At 35.9% G+C, this 24,769-nt stretch overlaps 1 protein-coding gene across 2 annotated transcripts in view; it reads right to left on the bottom strand.

The window, feature by feature from the left end:
• DMD (dystrophin) overlaps nucleotides 1-24,769 on the bottom strand; it is a 2,214,577-nt gene that overhangs the window by 1,467,944 nt on the left and 721,864 nt on the right. For both annotated transcript variants that reach the window (XM_027607979.2, XM_027607980.2), the window contains exon 13: nucleotides 19,329-19,448. In XM_027607979.2, coding sequence (XP_027463780.1) covers nucleotides 19,329-19,448 — 120 coding nt within the window. The remainder of the gene's footprint in view (nucleotides 1-19,328; nucleotides 19,449-24,769) is intronic.

The raw sequence follows: 24,769 nt of genomic DNA, 5'->3' as shown, positions 1-24,769 counted from the left end.
ATGAAAGTCTTTAATGCATTCATTCATCCATCATGAATCTGTCTAAACAACAATTACTTATTGAACATACACTGTGTGTCAAAACTGAACAGAAAAAAAGAAGTTTTGGGCTGGTTATGCTGCTATAAACACTGGGGTGTATACACCACTTCGAATCAGTATTTTTGTGTGCCTTGGGTAAATACCTAGTAGTGCAATTGCTGGGTCATAGGGCAGTTCTATTTTTAACTTTTGAGGAATCTCCATACTGTTTTTCAGAGTGGCTGCACCAGCTTGCATTCCCACCAACACTGTAACCTTTCTCCACATCCTCGTCAACATCTGTTGTCTCTTACGTTGTTAATTTTAGCTGTTCTGACAGGTGTGAGGTAGCATCTCAATGTGGTTTTGATTTGTATTTCCCTGATGCCGAGTGATGTTGAGCATTTTTTCGTGTCTGTTGGTCATTTGTATGTCTTCTTTGGAGAAATGTCTGTTCATGCCTGCTGCCCATTTCTTGAATGGATTATTTGTTCTTTGGGTGTTGAGTTTGATAAGTTCTTTATAGATTGTGGATACTAACCCTGTACCAGATGTGTCATTTGCAAACATCTCCCATTCCACAGGTTAACTTTTAGTTTTATTGATTGTTTCCTTTGCTGTGCAGAAGCTTTTTATCTTGACGAAGTCCCAATAGTTCATTTGGCTTTTGTTTCCCTGGCCTCCAGAAATGTGTGTAGAAGCTGCTATGGCTGAGGTCAAAGAGGTTGCTACCTATGTTCTCCTCTAGGATTTTGATGGTTTCCTGTTTCACATTTAGGTCTCAGCCATCAAGAAGAATGAAATCTTGCCATTTGCAATGATGTGTATGGAGCTAGAGTGTATTATGCTAAGCAAAATAAGTCCATCAGAGAAAGACAAATACCATATGATTTCACTCATATGTGAGATTTAAGAAACAAAACAGATGAACGTATGGGGAAGGGGAAAAAAGAGAGAGAGGGAAGCAAACCATAAGAGTTTCTTAACTATAAAGAATAAACTGAGGGTTGAGGCAGGAAGGTGGGTGGGGCGTGGGCTAACTGGATGATGGGTATTAAGGGGGGCACTTGTGATTACCACTGGGTGTTAGAGGTAAGTGATGAATCACTAAATTCTACCAATTTTACCATACATGTTAACTAACTAGCATTTAAATGAAAACTTGAAATAAAAAGAAGTTATGGGCTGAACCATGTCTCCTTTTTTTTTTGAATCTATACTTTTATTTAGAAACATTTATATATTAATGAGAGATGTTAGTTGAAGGACGCATTATGGCGTTATATACACTGTAGTTTCAGTGAGTTAAGAATACAACTATTCCCTTATGATTGTACACACACATTTACAAAGACTTGTATCTTAATGAAAGAAGATGTTAGTTGAAGGACACATAATATGCGTTGTAGTTTCAATGAGTTCAGCACAGAACTATTCCAATATGTATCTACAGTTATGTTTTGAAACATTTATATCTTTTTCTAAGTTTTTATTTAAATTCTAGTTAGTTAACATACAGTATGATATTAGTTTCTGGTGTACATATAGTGATTCAACACTTCCATACATCACCCTGTGCTCACAACAACAACAAGAGCACTTCTTAATCCCCATCACATATTACACCCATTCCCCCACTCCCCTCCCCTCTGGTAACCATTGGTTTGTCCTCTACAGTTAAGAGTCTGTTTCTTAGTTTGCCTCTCTCAATTTTTCCCATATGATCATTTGCTTTGTTTTTTAAATTCCACATATGAGTGAAATCATATGGTATTTGTCTTTTTCTGATGGACTTATTTCACTTAACATAATATTCACTAGCTCCATCCATGTCATTGCAAATGGCAAGATTTTATTCTTTTGCTTGTTAAGTAATATTCCAGTGTGTGTGTGTGTGTGTGTGTGTGTGTGTGTGTGTGTGTGTGTGTGTGTGTGTGTGTGTGTGTTTATACCCCACAGCTTCTTTATCCATTCTTCAGTCGATGGACATTTGAACTGTGTCTCCTTAAAATTCATATGTTGAAGAGGCACCTGGGTGGCTCAGTCGGTTAAGTGTCTGCCTTCGGCTTAGGTCATGATCCCAGGGTCCTGGGATCGAGTCCCGCATCAGGCTCCTTGCTCGATGGGGAGTCTGCTTTTCCCTCTGCCTGCCGCTCCCCCTGCTTATGTTCTCTCTCTCCTAGATAGATGGATAGATAGATAGAAAGATAGATAGATAGATGATAGATGATAGATAAAATCTTTAAAAAAAATTTCATATGCTGAAGCCCTGTCCCCCTCTACTACAGAATGTGACTGTATTAGGTGACAGGGCCTTTATTGATATGACCTTTACATAGAGATTTTAAGTTAAAATGAGGCTGATCTAAACTAATCTGACAGGTATTCTTAAAAGAAGAGGTAATCTGGACCCACAGAAAGACATCAGGTACGTGTGAGCACATAGGAGAGATCATGTGAGGACACAGTGAGAAGACAGGCATCTGCAAACCCAGGAGAAAGGCCCCAGAAGGAACCAAACCCGCCAATACCTTGATCTTGGACTTCAAGCCTCCAGAACTGTGAGGAAAACAATTTCTGTTATCTAGGTTACCCAGTCTTTGGTATTTTGTTATGGCAGCCCTAACAAACTAACACAAAAGACATATTTAAGAGGGACTGATTCCATGGCATTACAAAATATCTCACAAAACTAAAGTTGTTGAAAGTAAAGATGTATTTATTACAGTGGGAAAATTTTAGAAAATGCATTGCAATTACTAGGGTAAAATTATTTAAATTTAAATAGAAGAGATTTTTAATAATTTATTGTGATTCAACTTCCCAAATATATAAACGCTATCACTGTAATTTTGTGTTTTATGTGGGGAAGACACAAATATCTTGAGCTAAACAACTTAGATTCAAGTGTTAGGTCATTCAGTTGCTTGGATTACCAACATGTGTATGTCTTCTCAAATTACAAAAATAAAAATATTTATTTAAAGATTTATTTATTTATTTGAGAGAGAGAGAGAGAAGAAAGAGAGAGTGAGTGGGGGCAGGGGTGGGGAAGAGCAGAGCATGAGGGACAAGCAGACACCTCCCTGAGCGCAGAGCCTGACACACAAGGCTTAATCTCATGACCCAGAGATCATGACCTGAGCCAAAATCAAGAGTTGGACACTCAACCAATTGAGCCACCCAAGTGCCCCAAGGGGGAAAAAAAAAATTAAACACAACATTCTCTTGTAATAATTCTGGCAATTCTTTGAGGGTTTTTTGTTTTGTTTTGTTTTGTTTTTATCCCACCTCCCAAACAAAATCAAGTGACTTTCTGGAAATTCATGGCTGAATCATTTCCTTTCTCTCAAAGACAATAATCATACCAACCCCTGAAAGAACTGCTACAAATATTAATCAAGATTATATATTGGAAAGCAGTTTTAATTTGAAGTGAGTTATGTAAGTGTTAATAGTTATTTACATTTTGTTTGATCATTGTGTTTATTTCAAATCTTCCAAGAACCAGCAAGGGTCATCTATTTGACTCTATTCACTCTAGAAAGGTACTTACTAATCTTCACAAGTAGTTGTTATATACTTCAAATATATTCTTCTTTAAAGATTTCCAACACAAGACAGCATATCTACCCTTTATTAACACATTCCACTGCTTAAACCTATCTTACTCTCAGAAAACACTCAATGAACTGAATCTAAGTCACTTCTGTTATAATGTGGGCAGGATGCTTTTTACTCACCTCAGTAAAATTAGATAAGTGAATTAGAATTTGCTTGCTCATATGCTGTACATGTCTGCCCACAGGTAGATTTTTGTAATGCCATATGCACAAATATAAATAGATGTACACAGTGCTTGAATTTATGGATTTATCTGGTTGTTCCTTAGATATATTGGCCCTAAGTTGAATTACAAAGAATAGAACTAAGCAATTGGAAGATTATCATCAGTCAGCTCTGTGATCACTCAAAAATGCTGGTTCCTGTCATTGCCTAAAGGGATGTAACAAGTCTAAGAGATTGGGTCGAATGGGATTGACAGAAAGCTAAGTAATTTTTTTAAAGAATCACTGCATTAGGAGTAGAAACCTCTAAAGAAAAAAGTATTTCTCTGAGTTTCCATTTAATATATGAATCCTTTGAGCTTTCAGAAGTAATGCATATTTTTGTAAAGCTATGTAAACAGTATGTACATAAATGAAAATGAATTATAACATCTCATGAGGTGATAAGAAATTAATTTTTATTTATGTTCTTATTCTGTCTCAGCAGTAAGAGAAGTTAATTGTCGGTTTACTTACTCTAACACACTTTCATGGGCTAAATCACAACTCCATTATCATCTGTGCTTAGATCTGCAATGGGGAAGCTTTCCCCATCCCATTTAATTTATATCCCATATCGTTATACACGCCAAGCACATTTCTCATCTGAGTTCCTTTGGTTGAGTTGGTTTTTCAAAGCAAAAGTGAAAAGTGGCTATCAGAGGAACATTTGGATAAAGGCAACTGAGGAAAATTTGACAAGCCTGGAAGGTAAAACTTAAGTATCTTGACCCTTGAATTTATTGAGTCCAAGTATAGAATGTGAGAGCTGAACTGTGCCCATCAAGCCCGGCACGAAGAGATAAAGTGGTCCCAGGAGTCTGTCCCCTAAGAAAGGAACAGTTATGCACCATAGACCACACAACACAGCAGCAACTGGGGTTTATAAGAAAGGGAGACACCAGGCAGCCCATCTCATTTTATTTTAGTTTCAGACCCTAGGATATACTCCCCAGCTAAATGGCTTTTCTGTGTAATGAAGCTTCTGAAAATTAGCATTTTTTATTTTTCTTTCCTACCTAATAAACACAGCAGAGTTAAAAAGGATAAGCAACTTCACCTTACCTATGGTAACGTGGAAATAACAGCAAGTAACTCACTGAAAGATATGAAATAACACCCATCATGAGGCTAGAAACGGGGCAGAGTACTACTGACTACTGTTTAGCCAACTCTGTGATTCTCATCTCAATTTTACATGTTTCTACGAACTGCTAACCAAAGCAGCATATTATAAAATGGAATGCCTTATATCTTCGCTGTCTAACATAAGATCCAGGGTGGAAAAATGTGTCCGATGTACTGGGAAACACTTATTGTAGCTTTCTCTGAAATTCTCATTCTTACTCCTGTTTAAATGATCCTGTAGTACTTCCTGACCAAACTCAAGGAACCTGTGAAAGTACACTTGCCACTTCTAAAGGTGCAGTTTACAGGTGACCCAGACACGGGGATGAGTTAAGTGACTTGTCTAAGGCCACAGAGGCCACAGAGGCCACAGGATTGAGTTTCTGGGATCTGACCTCAGATCCATCTGGCTTCAAGCCTGTGCTCTTTCATGATGTCATTTACTCAGCAGAACATGCAATATTCAATATGCCTTGTAATGCATGCTACAGAACCTAGTGAGACGTACAGATGCTGAATCCTTTTGGAGTATTTTCATATTTAATTTTGGCAGAAGTTTGACTAGATTTAATCACACATTTTATCTAACCTACTTAACAAGGATTTGAAGCCTAATGTTATAATTTCATCTAAGAACATTTTTGACATTTTACCTATTTGTTTAAAGTATTTTTAAAAAACATAAAATACTTACACTCCCAGATCAAGAACATGTGCTCTTTCACAAAGTCTTAGTTTTCAAAGGTAAATACGACTGTCTGATTCGTTAATGAAATTTTGTCTTGGTGATTATGTTAAAAACATAGCAAGATTTTTAACTTGAAGAAGCATGTTCCCTTGTGCCACGACAGTCAGATCCATATATTATTTATGAGTTTATAAAGTGCTAATGAATAAATCCAGAAAGGCCGAGTTGTTGATGCCATTATTATTTGCAGGCTATTATTTAATGTTCTGTGGCAGCTTAATAAACTCTGTACTCTCCAGCTCCCAACAGTCTATTCAATTGGGATACCAGGAAATAAAGAGTGGGAGTCGTAAGGAGCATTCCAGCATGAGAGTGTCCCTTCCAGTGTCCACTGCATTCCTGGGCACTCTTTGGTAGTTTAAGGTTTTACTGTTCCTGACTGTTTTATGCCTTACAGTCTCTGGACTTCTTGAGGGGGGGCTCCTTACCATTGTGCTTAATGCAATATATGAATTTCACATAGTATAAAAATGTCTCAAAGCTCAATAACACCTCTGTAATTACTGATACAGGGATTTTCTCCTAAGTATTGTCTTAGAACCTCTTTTTCTTTCTTCTTCATTAAATACCTGCCTACCAGTCATTTAGGGCAACAAGAGAACGATTTATGGTAAATCTGAAGAGCCACAGGAGGTGAGAATCCTATGTGAAGTCCTGTCTTCTCCACCTCAAGTTCTAGATCTTTACTACTGATAATGGGCATTAATCGTATAGCAGCATCTCTGAATCTGCTCACCTGGTACACATCTCCAGGCCTGAAGTACAGATTGCCTGGATTCTTGTCCCAGTTCTACTGTTGACCAACTCAGTAATATCTCTCCACAAACACTTAATCTTGTTATGGTTTAGATTTCCCACTAGTGAAAGAGAGATACTAGTATCTGGCCTGGTAGTCTCCTAGCCAGGTCAACAAATGTGAAAATGCTCTGAAAATGGTGATAAATTATTGAGATACTTGTGCTTGGTAAATATTTAGAGCTTAGTTGGTGGAAAATTAGCTTTTGTTTCCACATGTGATAAGTCTGGATATAATACAGGATAGAGAAAAACATTTCAACATGACACTAAAACGACTAGTTTTTCATATTTTACCTACAGTCTGTTACGGCTTATATTTTATACAAGAGTTGAAAATCTTTGACTTTTAAATTCTAAACCAGGAACATAATCCATTATATGTCTTATTTGTAATCAAGTAAGTGGAAAGCAGATATACCTCTATGCCTCATTCTAACTCTACGCACTGAACTATTCCATCTATAAGAAATCACAAATTCTAGTGTGTATGCATAATAAAATGTACAAAATAATCTAGGTATAAGAGAATGGGGAATAATGGGGATTGTAGCTAAGTGGAAAGCTCATGCTAAAGGTGGCGGAGCTATTTAATTCTTACTGAAGTTAATAGTCAGGAGAACAGGCAAAGGATCACCAGATCAGTGGCTTTTTCCACAGAGGCTAGACATTTATAGTTTTATATCACATTTCCTAGACTTCAAACATTGATAACTAATAAAAACATTATTAAATACCACGTGGACTAAACAGAACTTTATTTGAATATACTTGTAACTTTATTTTTTTTTTAAGATTTTATTTATTTGAGAGAGTGAGTGAGAGAGAGAGAGCACAGGACCAGGGGGAGAGGGAAGGGCAGAGGGAGAAGCAGGCTCCCCGCTGAGCAGAGAGCCCAACTCGGGGCTCGATCCCAGGACCCTGGATTATGACCTGAGCCAAAGGCAGATGCTTAACCGACTGAACCACCCAGGCGTCCCCGAATATACCTGTAATTTTAGAGGCAAAACACAAATTCCTAGAAAAACACAAACTACTCAAACTGATACACACACACACAAATGGAAAATCTGGAAAATGGAGAAGAAACGGGAAGGTGGAAATGAAAAATGGAAAGTCTTATTTAAATATATTTAATTTTTCATTTAAAACTTCTTGAATAAAGAAAATTCTAGGCACAAATGGCAAGTTCCGAAGCCTGCACAATCAAGCACTTAAACCTAGCAACAACCTATTACAAGGAAAACAACAGGCCAATCTCTTTCATGGACCCAATGGGAAAATTCTAAATCAAAGGTTAGCAAATATTAGCAGAGATCTAGCAACAAATAAAAAAGATTATACATATCATCATCACGTTTGGCTTACGTCAGGAACGCAAGGCTATTTTAACTCTAGAAAATGAAGCAGTGTGATTTTATATATTAAGAGAATAAAGAAGAAACTAATATGATCATTTCAAGTGATCCTGAAAAAAATGTTTGCTAAAATTCAGCACCCAGTAATGATGAAGCCTTTTAGAACATTAGGAATAAAAATCATCTACAACAAACCTATAAGAGATATCATACTTTATGATGATTTACTAGAAGCCTCACCTATGAGACCTAAAATGAGAAACAGATCAACAATACTCTCATTGTACTAGAGTATACAGCACAATAAGGCAAGAAAGACTGATTAAATGAACAATGATTAGAAAGGGAGAAGCAAAACAGTAATTACAAACAACCTGTATACGTACATCTGAGTAACGCGACAGAGGGGAGGGGGGTGGCGGGATGGGTTAGCCTGGTGATGGGTATTAAAGAGGGCAAGTTCTGCGTGGAGCACTGGGTGTTATGCACAAACAATGAATCAGGGAACACTGCATCAAAAACTAATGATGTAATGTATGGCGATTAACATAACAATAAAAAATTTAAAGAGAAAAAAACTATTCAAATTATAAGTAAATTTAGCATGATCTCTGGATACAAAGCCAAGGAACAAAAATCAAGGAGTATTTCTCCCTATAAGCAAAGACAAACAGAAAATGAAATTTTGAAAAGATACCATTTCCAGCAACAGCACAAATAACGAAAAATATCAAATAAAGGAATAAATCTCATAAAACGTCTAAGACCCACTATCCTGGAAACCATAAAACATTGTTGGGAGAAAATAGAGGCCTCAATAAATCAAAGGCTATTCCATATTCATGAACTGAAAAACTTCACATAATAAAGATATTAGTTCACCACAAATTAATCCATATCGTCAATAAACCCCAATTAAGATCATAGCAGGATGGAGGGGCAGACAAGCTGATTCTAAAATCTACATGGAAATGTGAATAAACAAAAATAGCCAAGTTAATCTTTTAAAAGGAGAAAACAAATGTGACGGGTTTACATTAACTAAGATATAGTTTCCTTCAGCTTGACTGAACTTTGGCTATAGGCCCCTTCTTCTTCTTAGAGCACTTACTTTAGGGAACTTGCAATTGTAAATTTTTCTCTGTTCCTTTGAGATGTAAATCTTCTACAACCCAAGAATGTCTTTCTCAAGGACCTGAAAGCCATCCCTTTGAAATGAAATTATCAAGAAAGATAGTGCCCCTGTGCCCCAAACTCTGAGAGGGTAGGAGCCTAACTCTGATAAGGGACAATTAGCAAACAGAGATGGCATAATCACATTGTCTATCCAACCTCACAAAGGTCCTCCAATACTTTTATGCCAGCTCGTTCCAACACTTACAAACTCGTCTGCATTTTGTTCAGGGGAACTGAGTTCAAACTCTTCCCTATTACAATAGTCTTGATCCCTAATTGAAATGGTCTTGAATAAATTCCTCCTTGCCCATTTTACCAACTGGTTCAATTTTTCTTGTACAATACTACCAGATGTCAAAATTTATCATAAAGCCATAGTAATTAAACCAATATGGTATTGGCATAACTACAGGGAAATGTACAAATGAAACTTGATTGGAGTCCATAAAGTGGCCCATATATGTATAAACATTTTATTAAAAGTGACAATGCAGAACATTAAGAATGGTCTTTGCAATAAATCATGTTATTTTAGTTTGCTCTAATTGGGGAAAAAAATGGACATTCATTCCTTCCTCACACCAGAAATACTAGATGGATTGTAATATGAAAGGTAAAGCAATTAAGTCCCTATATGACAATCCAGGAGAATATATTTTGGGTCACAGAGTAGAAAATTTTATGTTTAAACTCAGAACAAAAATACACTAACCATAACAGAAAATACTTAAGTAGAGTATATTGAACTTAAAACTTCTGTTTATTAAAAAAGATATCATTAAAAAGTAAAAGGGCGAGGCACCTAGTAAAAGCAAAAAAAAAAAAAAAAAAAAAGAAAGAAATTGTAACCTAGATATCAACAAAGGATTAAAATCCTGAATACATATGTAAAATAACTACAAGTCACTAAGAGAAATACAAATAATCCAACAAACAGGCATTTCAAAAAAATTAGATATTTCAAATAGCTAATGAAACAACTGTCATTGTGTTTTTAATCTCATAAGTCATCACTACATGCAAATGTTCACAAGAAATGCCATTATAAAACCACCATCAAGGCTCACATTAACAATCTGACAATATCAAGTACTGATGAGGATGTGAAATAATTTGTACCTTTATCCACTACTGATGTGAGTATGAATTTATGCATCAACTTTGGAAAATTCTTTTGTAATGCCCATAAAGCTAAATATGCATATACCCAGTAATCCAGCAATTGCAATCTTAGGTATATACTCAATACAAAAGCATACATATATTCATGAAAATACATGTACAATTATGTTCACAGCAGTGTTATTCATAATGATCCCAAACTGGAACCAGCCCAGATTTTCTGAACAGTAGAATATATAATTAAATTGTATATTCACAAGAAGGAATACTATCCAGCCATGAAAATTAATGAACAAACGTGATATGCATCATGGATGCAACTCACAAACACATCATTGAGTGAAAAAAGGCAGTTACAAAACTATATATTATGCAATTGCATTTACATTAGGTTAAAAATAAAACTATTCTGAGGCATTATAAATCAGGGTAAAGGTTAACTTTGAGGAAGTGTGAAAAGTTTATGACTATGATAGGGTTTGAGAGGACTGTCTCAATTGTTGGCAACATATTATCTTTTTATTTGATGTGGAACTACAGGTATGTTACACCTTTGTGATGTCTTGACCTAAAATTATGATTTGTGTACTTTTCTGGGTGCTCTGATCAAAAAAAAGTTTTTAAGTGTGCCATAATATGAAGTTTAGGGGTTTTTCTAGAGCCCATAAAGGCCAGAATTCTCTTTAGACCATATTAGAATTATATTCATAAAGAATGTCATCATTTCAATATATTCATATATATACACTTATATTCATAAAAATATTATTATTCTATTATACATGCATATATTTCCCCTGTACTAATTTTCTCAAAGTCACATAGTAATTTTCTTCTGTGAAATTGAGAGATTAGGAGAAATCACATAGATCTGGATACCAGTCCCAGCTCTGCCACTTGAAAGCTGCATGAACTTGGATTTAACTCCATTATGCATTGACTTTTTCATTTGTGAAATGAAATAATAGGGAGAGTATTACATACAAAGTACATAAAATTTTTGGAAAATGATGAGCACACAAAAGTGTTAATAATTATAATTATCGCTTCATTGGCAACAATTGTTGACACTTGGCTTAGTGAAATTATTTCCATTAGATTTAAAAATTTTTTAAATACGCTTTTTATTCACCAAGTATAGAATTAGGAACTAGAGGGAAACATCAAAAATATTTTCATCCATATTCTTCTTCATAAATAATCTCTTTCTCAGTTCTACAGGCTTTAACATTCCCTAGACTTTTTCCCTCCCCAAATTATCCCAAAGTTATATACCATAAGTACTTTTAATTGCATTCCCCATTTTCAAGCCATGATTAGAGAAGAGGACATTAGAGCCTTTCTGAACAGCTACCTTTTAGCAGACTATTTTCGTTCCAAACAACAGAGACATAATTATGATATGAAGTGACTCAAAAAGGGAATGGTCATGTAGAAATAACAGCCTTATGGAGAAAAAAATTGAACTGAGTTTTCTACATAAAGTAGTTTTCAAAGCAGATGACAAACATGACTATTCTGAGTAACAGGAATAGCATATACAAAGACAGTGACATGGTATCAGAAATGGCTTACTGAAATAGAATATAGGTTAGGGGATATGTGGGAGCTAAGAGAAGACATGTATTGAGAGACAGGTAGGGGTCAGGCAATAAAAATCTTTGCAGGCCTAAGTGGTCAGACTCTGTAGAGAATGGAAAGCAAATAAGGATTTTAAGCAGAGGAGAAACTGTAATAAACGGCTTTTGAGAGCTCACACCGACTTTAATGCAGAAATTGGATTAAAGAGAGGTAAAAGTTCAGGCAAGGACTTTACCTAGGGTAAATAGGGACAGGAACAAAGATGAAACAATGAATATGAGAGACAATGAACAAAGTCTGTGCCTGATGACATGCAGAGGGCTCACAGGGAAAGGAAAGGGAAGAGTCGGGAATGATTCCAGGTTTCCAGGACAGGTGTCACGGTGAACGGCTGTGTAGTAACACAAATGGAGAAGTCAGCAAAAGAAGCGAGTTTAGAAGGAAGTAGGGCACAAGGAGTTAAGTTTCACCTTTGGACTTCAAGTTCGATATATCCAGAAGAAAGTGGGATAGAAGAAATTGGGCTCAGGAAAGAAATCTGGGCAGAAGCTATCCAGGCTTATCAGCTTCAGCTTATTTTTGATACAATCTTCTGAAGAAACAGAGAGAAAAGCCTTCCTCTTTCTACAAGACAATATATGTCCCTTATCTCTGCATAGGTTTTTCTTGAAATTAAAGAATCCCTGCTTCTGTAAACATTCTTTACATGCCACCATCCTGTTAAAATCTGGCTAAAATGCTAAAATACAAAGGGTATTGAAACCAACAGAGAATCTAATTATTAGTCCTTATAATCTAGACACTACATCACGTCCAGGATTGCCTTAATTTGCTAAGAATCGATATCATTCGCTTTCATTTACTATTAATCATATACACATATATATCCATTCATTAAAGAAAATGTAAATGTAAATATATATACATATATACACATTTGTGGACAGCTATATACATGTATTTACATTTACATGTATGGAGGGGAAATCAGACCTTCCTCATCAAAAACTTAATTGATTTAAAGATATTACTTTTTAAAAGCAGCAAAATTTCGAATAAACATACCCTTCCTGAGTTAAAACATGAAAGACAAGTATATGACATTTGAATGTGACATTCTAACTTTACATGACAATCTTATAAATCTAAAGTCATGTGGGAGAGGGAATCATCCATTAACCCCTCCTATTCAGGCAAAATGTACACAGTGTCCCAGCTAAATTCTCAAATGGCTTCTTTCCCCCATATTTTCTGACACTGTAGGGTGAATAAAGGAATCCAAACATTTTCAGTCCAATTCTCTGGCACATAAATCAGGTACCAGGAAAGAATATATTGAAACACAAACATTCTCCACCAGCCCATAGAGGGATAAGAAGGCTCACCTTACCCATAGACATGCCATGGAAGGCTTTGCAAAATATTTTAGGAAAATCAAAATACTTTGTATGCATGCCACTCCATCAGATCATTGAACTTAATAAATCCACCAAAGAATCTGTCTTAATAATGCCACATAATATTTGTATGAGCTATTTTAATGTCATCTGATATAAAGTTAGCTTTCATGTCTCGATTTTAGTGAATTTATGTTAGTTCTTAGAGACCTTTCTTATCTTCAAAAATCATCATTTTATTCAATAAAAAAGTTTATTAACTTCATCAGATGAGTGAGAAACTGAACATGCATATATTTAATATTCTGTTCTAAAATTGTTTTTTCCAGGTTATTCTTCTTCAGAAGAGGATGCTTGTCTATATACATTCTTTTGATAATACCTTTATTTCTCCACAATAGTAGACACTAAGTTTAAGATTAAGGTCATTTCCCTGCAATTGCACTACCGGGTATTTACAACAAAGGCACAGATGTAGTGAAAAGAAGGGCCATATGCACCCCAATGTTCATAGCAGCAATGTCCACAATAGCCAAACGGTGGAAAGAGCCGAGATGCCCTTCGACAGATGAATGGATAAAGAAGATGTGGTCCATAAATACAGTGGAATATTACTCAGCCATCAGAAAGGATGAATACCCAACTTTTGCATCAACATGGATGGGACTGGAGGAGATTATGCTAAGTGAAACAAGTGAAGCAGAGAAAGTCAATTATCATATGGTTTCACCTATTTGTGGAACATAAGGAACAGCATGGAGGACATTAGGGGAAGGAAGGGAAAAATGAGGGGGGGGATTCAGAAGGGGAGATGAACCATGAAAGACTATGGACTCTGAGAAATAAACTGAGGGTTCTAGAGGGGAGGGGGGTGGGAGGATGGGTTAGCCTGGTGATGGGTATTAAGGAGGGCACGTACTGCATGGAGCACTGGGTGTTATATGCAAACAATGAATCGTGGATCGCCACATCAAAAACTAATGATGTAATGTATGGTGATTAACATAACAATTAAAAATTTAAAGGAAAAAAAACTAATGATGTATTGTGTGGGGACTAACATAACATAAGAAAAGAAAAGAAAAAAATAAACGGTAATTAGGTTGTTATTAGTAAAAAAAAAAAATAAAAAAGATTAAGGTCATTTAGCAAAATAGTCCAAATGCCTTTTATATGCCAGAAATCTCCTGGGTCCAGGCCTTAGACAACTTTAATACATCTAGTTGGGCTCTCAAGTGTTCAAGTGTGTAAAAGAACAAATCTACAAATGGAACTTCAATAGCTCTGCCTTTTCTCCGGAAGGTGTTTTCATTAGAACAACCTCTAAAACTAGATGCCTGTTTCTGGTTCTTTTTTATTAGAAACAACTATCTCCCTAGAACCATAGGTGTTCTTTATGTTTCATTTATAGTCGTTCTTCAGTTTTTCAAATACAAAAGGCCCCATAGGACCCGCGCACCTTCCAAACACCTCCCTTACTTTGTTTGAGTTTCTACTTAAATGCCACCTTCTCAAGGAAGCATCCCCTGACCACTCCAGGTAAAAGTGCTCCCCTCCCCAGTCTTTTCTTTATAGTTCTTATCACCTTTCTCATAGTATAAAACTTGCTTACTTATTATGATGTGTGCTTAGAATGTAAGCTTCAGAGAGAAATCATGTATGCTTTGCCTATGCTTAACCTCAAAGCTTAGACTTGGCTGGCACCGAGAAGGCATACAAGACATATCTGTTGAATGAATAAATGCTGTGCTTCTGTACAGAACACCTCCCTACCCTTTACTATTGCCTAATTAACCTCCACTTTCCTGGCCTTCTGAGCAAGATAGGTCATCCAGCAATGTCTATTTTTGTCCCACTGAATTCATCATGGCCATAATTGTACTTTTCATTGCACTTGATAGGTGCAGGTCCAGAAGGGCAGGTGCCATGACTGTTGCCCCTGCTTCTCCTTGCCGTTGTAGTCCCAGCTGTCATCCAGGCAGAGAGCTGCTGCTCAGTACACTTTTGTTGATTGAATTTTGGTAGAGTTGAGCATCATACACCACTTCTAATTCTTGTGCGGTAAGAATTAGAATTGGTAATTTGGGTGAGCCCCTTCTATCTGCCAAGTCTCCTCTAACACCACTCTTCTGAACCTCAAAGCTGTAGCCAAGTTTGCCCTTTTCAGTTCCCTAAGGATGCCTTGCTCACTTGATCTACTATTTCCCCTTCCTGGAAACTACCCACCCCCACCCATCTCCTTTACATGCCCTTTATACAGTTCCCTTCAACATATCCTTTAGACCCTAGCTTAAACACTTTCCTAGGGAATCATCCTTTGCCCTCAAATTACAGTTGATGTCTTATTAGTGTATTGTCACAAAACCTTGTTTCTTTCCTTCGTAGAAATAAGTTCTGTCCATTCTTAAATATTTGCTCATTTTCATTAATATTTGATTAAGATCTATTTCCTCTGCTAGACTGCAAGAACCAAGAGAGCAGTCACCATGCCTACCATGCCTACCATGGTGACCACGGATGAAAGGAATTAGCATTTGATTTCAAAGAGGGAGCCTGAGAAATGGCTACCATTGTTTCTAGTTTCCAAGGAAGGCAGCAGGCTCACAGATTACTCACTGCTGACCCAGGAAAGTAATGACAAATTCTCTTTTTGTTCACTGTTTTACCTCTGTTACCCAGCACAATCCCTGGGACATAATAAGAACATAGCAAGTATTCACTGAAAAAATGAAAAACAGAATACAGATTCTCAGAAAGAGACAGGATATTGTCCTCCAGGACTGAATACTCTATATAAATTACTAATCTCAGTTATTTAGCCAAGGTATTTCTCAATAAAATCAGTTAACTGGCATCATTGCTTACAAATCAGACTCTCTGTGCATTGACATCCTAGAAACCGTTAAAGTTAAGGACAAGTTTATGACCTGTGGTGACACTGCTGAGGGACAAGTTGAACCTCTGAGAGAGAATCAAATTAATTTACAACAGACTGTACTTTTCAGAATACTATCCGTCATAAGCCATGTTATCTTTTAGAATCCCTAAGCATATGTTCTGACCTAACTTTGTTTTTCTTCAAACCTTTTAACAGAAAGGTTTCTAAAAGTCTTTTTTAAAAGTCAGAGAAAAATGGGATGCCTGGGTGGCTTAGTCAGTTAAGCATCTGCCTTCAGCTCAGGTCATGATCCCAGCCCCGCATCAGGCTCCCTGCTCAGCGGGGAGCCTGCTTCTCCCTCTCCCTCTGTCTGCCACTTCTCCTGCTTGTGTTCACTCTCTCTCTCTCTCTCTCTGTCAAATAAACCAATAAAATCTTTAAAAGAAAGTTAGAGAAAATCTAACTTATAATAAAGTTCATAGAATTAAGTCAATACACGTAAAAATATTCTATGAGGAATATTTTCAGAGTTTTAACTCCAGATGATAAGAACACATCCCTCTCTTACTGTACTAAATCAAGGACTTCCCTTTCTAGTTTGCCCCATCTTCATCTCTTGACTAAAGACCACTGGGTATCCATGTGGGGGCTCTGGATGGTGCCTCAGCACAATGGAGCAAAACAGATTAAGGCACTGTGATGGCGGAAAACGGAGTGGGATAAATATTCAAGACTAACAAGTCGAGGGGAATAAGCTATGGCTGACCAGACCTAGCTCCAACAAAAGCCCTCGAGGATCCTTCTCAGATCCCTGCCAGTTTTGTATTTGTTTTGTTTTTGTTTCAGTTTTGTCCCTTGTGTGGAGTCCATATACTTGTTTTTCTTTCCTAAAATTCTTCCTATTGTAACGGAATTCCTCTGGGACCAGTATCAGACATAGTAATAGTTCGTGGTTTCTGAAGCACACACGGAATTCTTATTACATGCAGAGAATACTTGTGTTGCTGTTAAAGTGACTCCTCTAATGTATTTGTTTATCTCTCTTTTTATCCTTTATTATTTCTCTTCTCCTCCTTCTCTGCCAACTTCTCTTTCTCTTCCCCTTCCTTTTAAAAATCTAACTAGGTTAAGATCAGATCATATCATTTGCAAAGAACCTAAGAAAGAATCACCAAAATGTCAAAGTCAGATGAGAGCCCAGCATTCCAGAGCAATTTGAAACCAACGGTCAAATAAGGCATAGAATTCAAGCATGGATTCCTCTAAGACAGAAAAAAGTCACGGGATGAGAAGAAAGAAATGTTCAAGCCAGGGTGTTCTCCCCCCAAAATTCCTTCTAAACCTGCCCTTTTAGACACTAGTCTAGATTATCTAAAAGTCAGGTTACAGTAAGGAGGTATGTAGAGGGAAATGAGGGTATCAAAGGGGAAAAGTGGGTTGCGGGGAAAAGAGAAAGCTAGGAGGTAGTAGTCAACGCTAATTAATAGTGAGGCAATCATGGACAAATGCAGATGGAGTCCGTATGATTTAGGAGAAGCCAATACACACACAGCTATCTTAGCAGATATCTCTGAGCCAATGAAATAAAGATAGAAAATAAGGCAAAAATGAAAGCAAGTAGGATAATAAATATAGAAAAGCTTAGGGCCACAACTCTTAATTTATCCTAAGTAAGCTCTAACCCAGTCATGATCTATGAGTACTATAGACCGTTTTTCAAGGTGGCTTAGCCCCACAGACATCACCCCAGAATGATTACATTCTAAAGCTAGTTGTATTAGGTCTGGTAATACCAAAGTGGATGTTTCTCAGTTATCATGTTAACTAGAAATAGTCTATGACTTAGAAAAATGTCGGCCTTGATTTTTTTTTAACCAGTCACCCTCCCAACTTTTCTGCCCCCTAGACTTCTTTTCCCTTTTCTGAAAATTTCTGAGGAATGCTGAGTATTAGATTTTTTACCCATCTATAATTAGCTACAACACTATTTTATGAGAACTACAGAAACCTTTCAAATGGTCATAGCAGTGGTCTATCAATACAGTCCTTTAACTGGTCACAAGTATATATGTGTACAATGCATCTGATCATATATGTGATGATATATTATAATAACAGGTGCCAAAAGCCTTTTTATATCTGTAATCCCTGTAATTTCATTGAATCATAAGCAATTAACATGGGTGACTAATATAGGTTAAGTGCTCGGTTGTAGCAGTTCAAGAATTTTCTTTTTGTCATTTAATGGTAGAGAAGAAGATACCATTGTTAAAGACTGGAAGTTTAAAGCAGTAACCTGAGGAAATGACATTTTACTGAGATAAAAAAACAATTCACACAAGGATAGAGGGAAACAGAGATAAGGTTTTAAGAAACTGTGTTATAGGTTAGGTAAGAGTAACTATGTTTAGAACAACCTTGTGCTGATAAAGCTATTTAAACCCACATTGATTGGATCCTTAGACATGTCAGACTATTGGCCCCTAACAATCACAAAGAAAAGGTAGGCATTTTATGGGTAAAGTGAATGCCTCAAGTATAACCTGTAGTTGTGTGTGTGTGTGTGTGTGTGTGTGTGTGTGTGTGTGTATCACATTCAGAACAATAAATTGTATTTTTCCTAAATGTTGATGTTTTGGTGTATGTACATATGTTTTGTTGAAAATGTTTTCAATATTTTTACAGTAAAATGTTGTTCCCAATTAGGAAGAAAAGATAAAAATACGAAAATACCCACCTTACTCTTTGTTAATAGGTGCTGGTTATGTTTCCAAGGATATAATTACTATGACTCAGGTTGAATGAGGGTTTGAAACACTGAGTATCTTCTCCAACAAAATTTATATATCCTGCTATGTTCTCATCAAGAATATAACTGAAGTTGTCCAGGAAAAAAATATGAAGGTGTTTGATTTCTCACAATTTGACTGAATGTGATCCCTTCTGAGTTTTATTTTTCTTTTTACCTTTGTCCTCTCTTTAACTGTAGGTTTTAAGAAGATATAAACAATATTCCTCTGACCAGTTCTCTAATACATGTTATTCAACTATAATTAAAAAAAAAACCGATCTGCATTCATATATTTCCCCAAAGGCCAGGAAGCTAGTGTGAACAAACAGTGGATAGTTAGTGAAAGGGAAATGTGCACAAATGGGACATAATTTGACTTAGTTTAAATAAATATATGCATTGTAAATATTTGCAATATACAAATTACATTATACATTTTCTAATTTTTTTCTGAATTACAATTAATTATTTTGAATGACACAGTGTATTAAAGAAAATAATCTGACCTTCAGTTGTTCTTCCAAGGCAGCAGTTGCATGGTCTCCACTAGATTCATCGACCACCACCACCATGTGAGTGAGAGAATTGACCCTGACTTGTTCCTGTTCTAAGTCTTCTTGAAGCACCTGAAAGATTAAAAAAAAATTAAATTAAAAGCAATTAAAATAATAGTCTCCTGAACTGAATGCCAAAAAATCATTTCTTTCCAAATATGTGGGATTTAATTTCTGTCATGTTTTGGGTAATGCAATTTTTTTATTAAACTAGAACAATTCCAAGCAAATTTTCTGCTATGGTTCTCAGCAAACTTAGCACATTTCTGCTGTTAGCTGAACTTCCTTGGAAGTACAGAGACGGAGCATCTGTTGAGAAAATTATGGTAGAATGTGCCACACCTTACACCACCTCCTCTCACCTTTGCAAGGATTTTTCTCCTATAATAACCTGCTGTCTCGGGCATCTTCAGCATCTTCTTCTCCACTGAAGCTCACCATGATCAACTGTAACAAGACAAACTCTCTTGACCCAATGAACCCTTCCTGCTACTGCTTTATTATTTGTTCCTCTTCACTGAAAAATATTGTTTTCTACCCTTACTCTTGCCATTTCCTTACCCTACTATTTTCCTTGCCAACTACCCCTTTGAAACATCTCTTGTAAAGGTTGCCATCAACCTCCAGGTCCCCACATCCATTCTTCATTCATTCTCTTCTCTTGAGTTTCACATACCACCCTTTCCTGATGATGCCCCCCACCTTGCTAAGCACTGCATTTGAACTCCTTTGCTGGTTCCTTCTCCTCTGCTCAACTACAAATCAGATGTCATTCCTCTGTATAAAAGCCAGTGGAGTCACATCACAATAAGAAGGAAAATACAAAATTTAAAAAACGAAAATACAAATTCTTTCCCAGAAATCCTTATACCATCTAGTACCTGCCTACCTCTCAAATCTAATTGCATACAATTCTTGCCTTCTGATACTATGTTTCGGCCATACTTGTTTTCTCTCCCACAATCTGTCCAGCTGTTTGCTTTGCCTGAAGTCTTTTTCCTCCATATCTCTAAATAATGTCTCTTCCATATTGTTCAAAACTCATTTTAAGTGTCAGTTACCCAGAAGGGCTTTTTCATGAAGATGCTGTCTAAATTTCCTTCTCAATTACTTTCAATCTCTATAATTTTTTTAAGATAATATTTTCACTACTCAATATTTTCTTATATATTGGTTTAGTCATGTACTGTTTGTATAACTTACTGGAATATAAGGTCAACTAGAACAGAGATGTCCCTTGTCCTCACTACATATTCCAAGCGACTGAAGATCAATAAACTGTTGCTAAATGAATGGTGCCAGGTGGAGGGGTAAGGGCAAATGTACAGATGAGTTTGGATAAAGATTACAATCTAATAGGAGGGATTTGCTTTTTTAAAAACTGTAATTATAACTACACTTACATCACATACAACCATAAAACAGTAGTCCAATCTTTTAAAAATCATAGTATACAACTTTCTAGCAAAGATAAACAGGGTAAAAAGAGTGATAGATAGAGAAGGAGTAACAGAGAAGGATGCTCTAGAACTGAGACATCTTGCCTGGGAGCTCCAATTCCCCCAAGACCTTATCACACTACCCTCATTGTGATTAGAAAATCCCTATATGGGTATGCAAAATGTCTAATCAGCTATTTTGCTCCCTGGAACGCTGTATTATATAATATAGGAATGGAGAAGTAGGTTTGGGACAAGGTCTGTTAATTTCTGGAAAATCTGCAGTCCTTGCCTGTGAAACAATGATGTTTGGTACCTATCAGACCAGCTTTTAGTTATGCAAGCCCTGTGGTAGATGTAAGCGAACTTATTTGGGATTGGTCACAGATTTTTTTTATCCCAGGACTTTTATTTTTTGAGTCTCAATATTTTAGAGCACTATAAAATCACTTACTTTTAGTTCCTCTCTCTAGATTTTCATGCCCTATTTTCAAGTGAAGCAATTTAGAATAAAATGACTATGCATTTATTTTGTGTGGGGGGTCTATACTGCCTATCATGGCTTTGACATTCCAGAGCGTACACTGGGTAATAAAACTCTTTCTGCCATGAGGCCGAAAATGGAAACATTAACATTCAGAGTTGTCCTTGAAAGTCATGTTGAGTCTGTGTTTTCTGAGTTATATAAGGCAGGACTGGGAGCATTTCAAATGTGTCAGCCAGAAATGGTAAAATAATTAAAATAATATTTTGGTGGCCATAAGTTTGTTTCCTTAATTTGGCCAAATTCTTTCTCCCTACCATTCAAGTATGAGAGCATATACAATTACATGTATTAAAAACAACTAGGAAATAATGCTATACTGTTCACATTTTTACATCTAAACTATTGTTTTCACTATTTTAATATATTTTAATAAAGGAACTTTGAGAAAATCATCATTTGATCAGTGAAGTACTAATTTTAAACTTGGGTTCAGTCTTTCTAAAGCACATGTGATCAAATGTACTATTTATTTTTTCCAGCACTTAGATTTCTGATTTTGTTTTGCTTATCTAGTTGCTTTATAATTAGAAATTATATTCTTGCCATATTTATCAGGTTTAAATTTTATGCTTTTGCAGGAGTGCTAACACAAAGAACCAGTAAAATTAGTTGTGGGTTGATAGCTTCAAAATCAAACATAAGACCTATCAGGATTTATAGTGAGTAAAGGGAAACAAAGGAACATGGGAAAGGCACTCCACAGTGCCTCAAATTCTTGAAGAGTGCATAGTACTGGAGGAGATTAGCATGTACTATTTGATTTAAGTTATTTCCAGTATTTCTTTTTCCCTTCTATGATTTTTTCAAGTTATACCTCTTCTTTTACTAATAATCAGGGATTAAAACAAAAAGGGTTAAAGTTAACTTTTCTGAGCACACTCCATAGCCTCAAAACAGAAGCCACTGAAACATAATCATATTTCCTATTTCCCCAGACCTCCCCTCTGAAAATAAATAGAATGCATACCACAGTATTTGCTAATGCCCCCAGTATCATCAAAAGACAAACGACTATAAAATATCCAATGTCTAGAACTCATTTTTTTAAAAAGTTGATTCTTAGAAGTAGCAAAAATGTCACATACAGAGAGGTGGGATTTAAAAAGTTAAATTTATCTGCCCACTTACATATCCATGAATAAGGGCCTGGATCATTGGTAGAAACTATGCCTTCCGGCTTCCCTCTTCAAGAAAACACAAATTCTCAAGACTACTAATTTTTAAAATACATTACAATTTTTTAAAGCTATTTTAAAATGGATTTTAATTAAATATTTACTTCTTATGGATTTGAATTTCTCTTAGCTGGATTTATAGAGATTTACAGTAGATTTGCTAATTAATCCTGAAATTATGAGCCAAATTATTCCAAATATAGAGATATCCCCAGAGAAGTATGCTAACATTTTTGCCTATCAGGAAATAATATTTTCAAAATGAAATGCTGTCATATGATTGTTAAAGTATATTTTTCTTGATTAAAAGCATATAAATTACTTAAACACACACAAGTACATGCTAAGTATTTTATTATTGGCAAGTATTTTTTGCCATTCTTTTTATACAAGTAATGCATTTGTTACACTTACCAGATGGAAAAAAAAATTCAGGCTCCTAATTACATTTCTATACCATTATTAGATAGATATAAATGTCAGTAATGTTTGTTCTCTAATGTCAACTAACAACCTTTTTTTTCCTTATGACAAGAGAAAAGGCCAACAGTGAAATTTAACATTAAAAATGCTTAGATTTGACAAACAGATTTTGTTAGACCTCTGTAAATAATTCTATTTCTTATAAATTATTCTGTAGTTAAAGGTCCTGACCAAATTTGTTATTCCCTTAGTACATATTCACAATTTATGATTTAAATATGACTTTAATTCTATTCCCTTCAAATGTCATCAATAGTAGTGAATCCTTCTTGCCCTGACCCATGTCAAGTTGTTTTTCAAAAACTGGCTCAGAATGATCACTGAAGAAGAGTCACTTTTGGTGTTTACTCCAACTTAAGTGATTTAACTCTTTATTAGCACACAAGTGAAATAATGCTTGGAAAATAAAGGAATGCAAGTATGTAAGGCTAGGGAATTACTAGATTTGATGTGCAGAGGTGAAGAACAATTAATAGAAACATAGAGAAAGAGAACACAAAAAGAAGGTTGGGTCTCTTAGAATCTCCCTAGGAGGCTCTACAATACTTCCCTTGGCCATAGTATATACTCAGTAACATGGAATAGGAAAGGGCAGTGGCTGCCTATATGCATAGTCTATTTCATTACTCCTTCTACTTGAATGATCAACCAACATAAAATTGCCAACACCAAGTCCACACACATGGACATGTACATGTACATACGTACACACACACACACACACATGCACATCTAGAAACAACACAGATCATGGGCTATGCATGGATTCTAAGACCATGTGCTGCCTCCCACATATTACTTTAAATTAAAATATGTTTAATAAAATATTAAATTTAAGTAATTTGCAGCTTTTTATTTTAGCCTAAGAAAATGCACACAAAAAGAAAGGCTGATGAGAACAAAACTTGTATCAAATATAAAATTTGCAAAAAATCTTAAGAAATTAGAAGAGTTTCTAGAAACATGGGATAAGAATAACACCTATGAAAGTAGTATTTAAAAAAAAAATCCATCTCAGGAACAACAACAAAAAAATCCCTAGACACTTATGAACAATTAGCTCATGCAATACATCTGGATATGAATTGATTTTATTTTCAAATAAAAACATCCTGGCCAAATCAGAAAATTTTATGATTTCTTAAGAGATGATGAGAAGGGAGGCGATTTATCTTTCTCTTCACCTTTTCTCTTACGGCCATTCTTATTTCCTTCCTTCCATCAGCTCTACACTGGGCTAGGCTCTGTATCTCCTGCTTCCCTAAATGAAATGATCTGGAAATGACGTGCCATTTTATTTTCCGTCCAGTATTCACTTCACTAAGCCTGACTGGTCACAGTACAGTCTAGTTCTTCAGGAGGATCTATATACAGTATGTAATTTTGTTCTACATTTGTGGAATATTTTTAAAAAGCTACCTCAACAGGTCTTCCTAGAAGACCTTTTATTTTGATATCCACTTACTAAATGTGATTGTATAGTTATATTAGTCTTTATATCAGAACCCACTGTTTTTTACCTTTTTATTAGAAATAAATGTTTAAGGGGCGCCTGGGTGGCTCAGTTGTTAACGTCTGCCTTCGGCTCAGGTCATGATCCCAGGGTCCCGGGATCGAGCCCCGCATCAGGCTCCTGCTCAGCAGGAAGCCTGCTTCTCCCTCTCCCACTCCCCCTGCTTGTGTTCCCTGTCTCACTGTGTCTCTCTCTGTCAAATAAATGAAATCTTTAAAAAAAGAAAAAAAAAAGAA

This window comes from Zalophus californianus, chromosome X (assembly GCF_009762305.2).
Source record: "Zalophus californianus isolate mZalCal1 chromosome X, mZalCal1.pri.v2, whole genome shotgun sequence".
In the NCBI taxonomy this organism is placed as follows: Eukaryota; Metazoa; Chordata; class Mammalia; order Carnivora; family Otariidae; genus Zalophus; species Zalophus californianus.
Note: the sequence above shows the minus strand (reverse complement) of the source record. Positions and strands in the feature narration are given on the sequence as shown.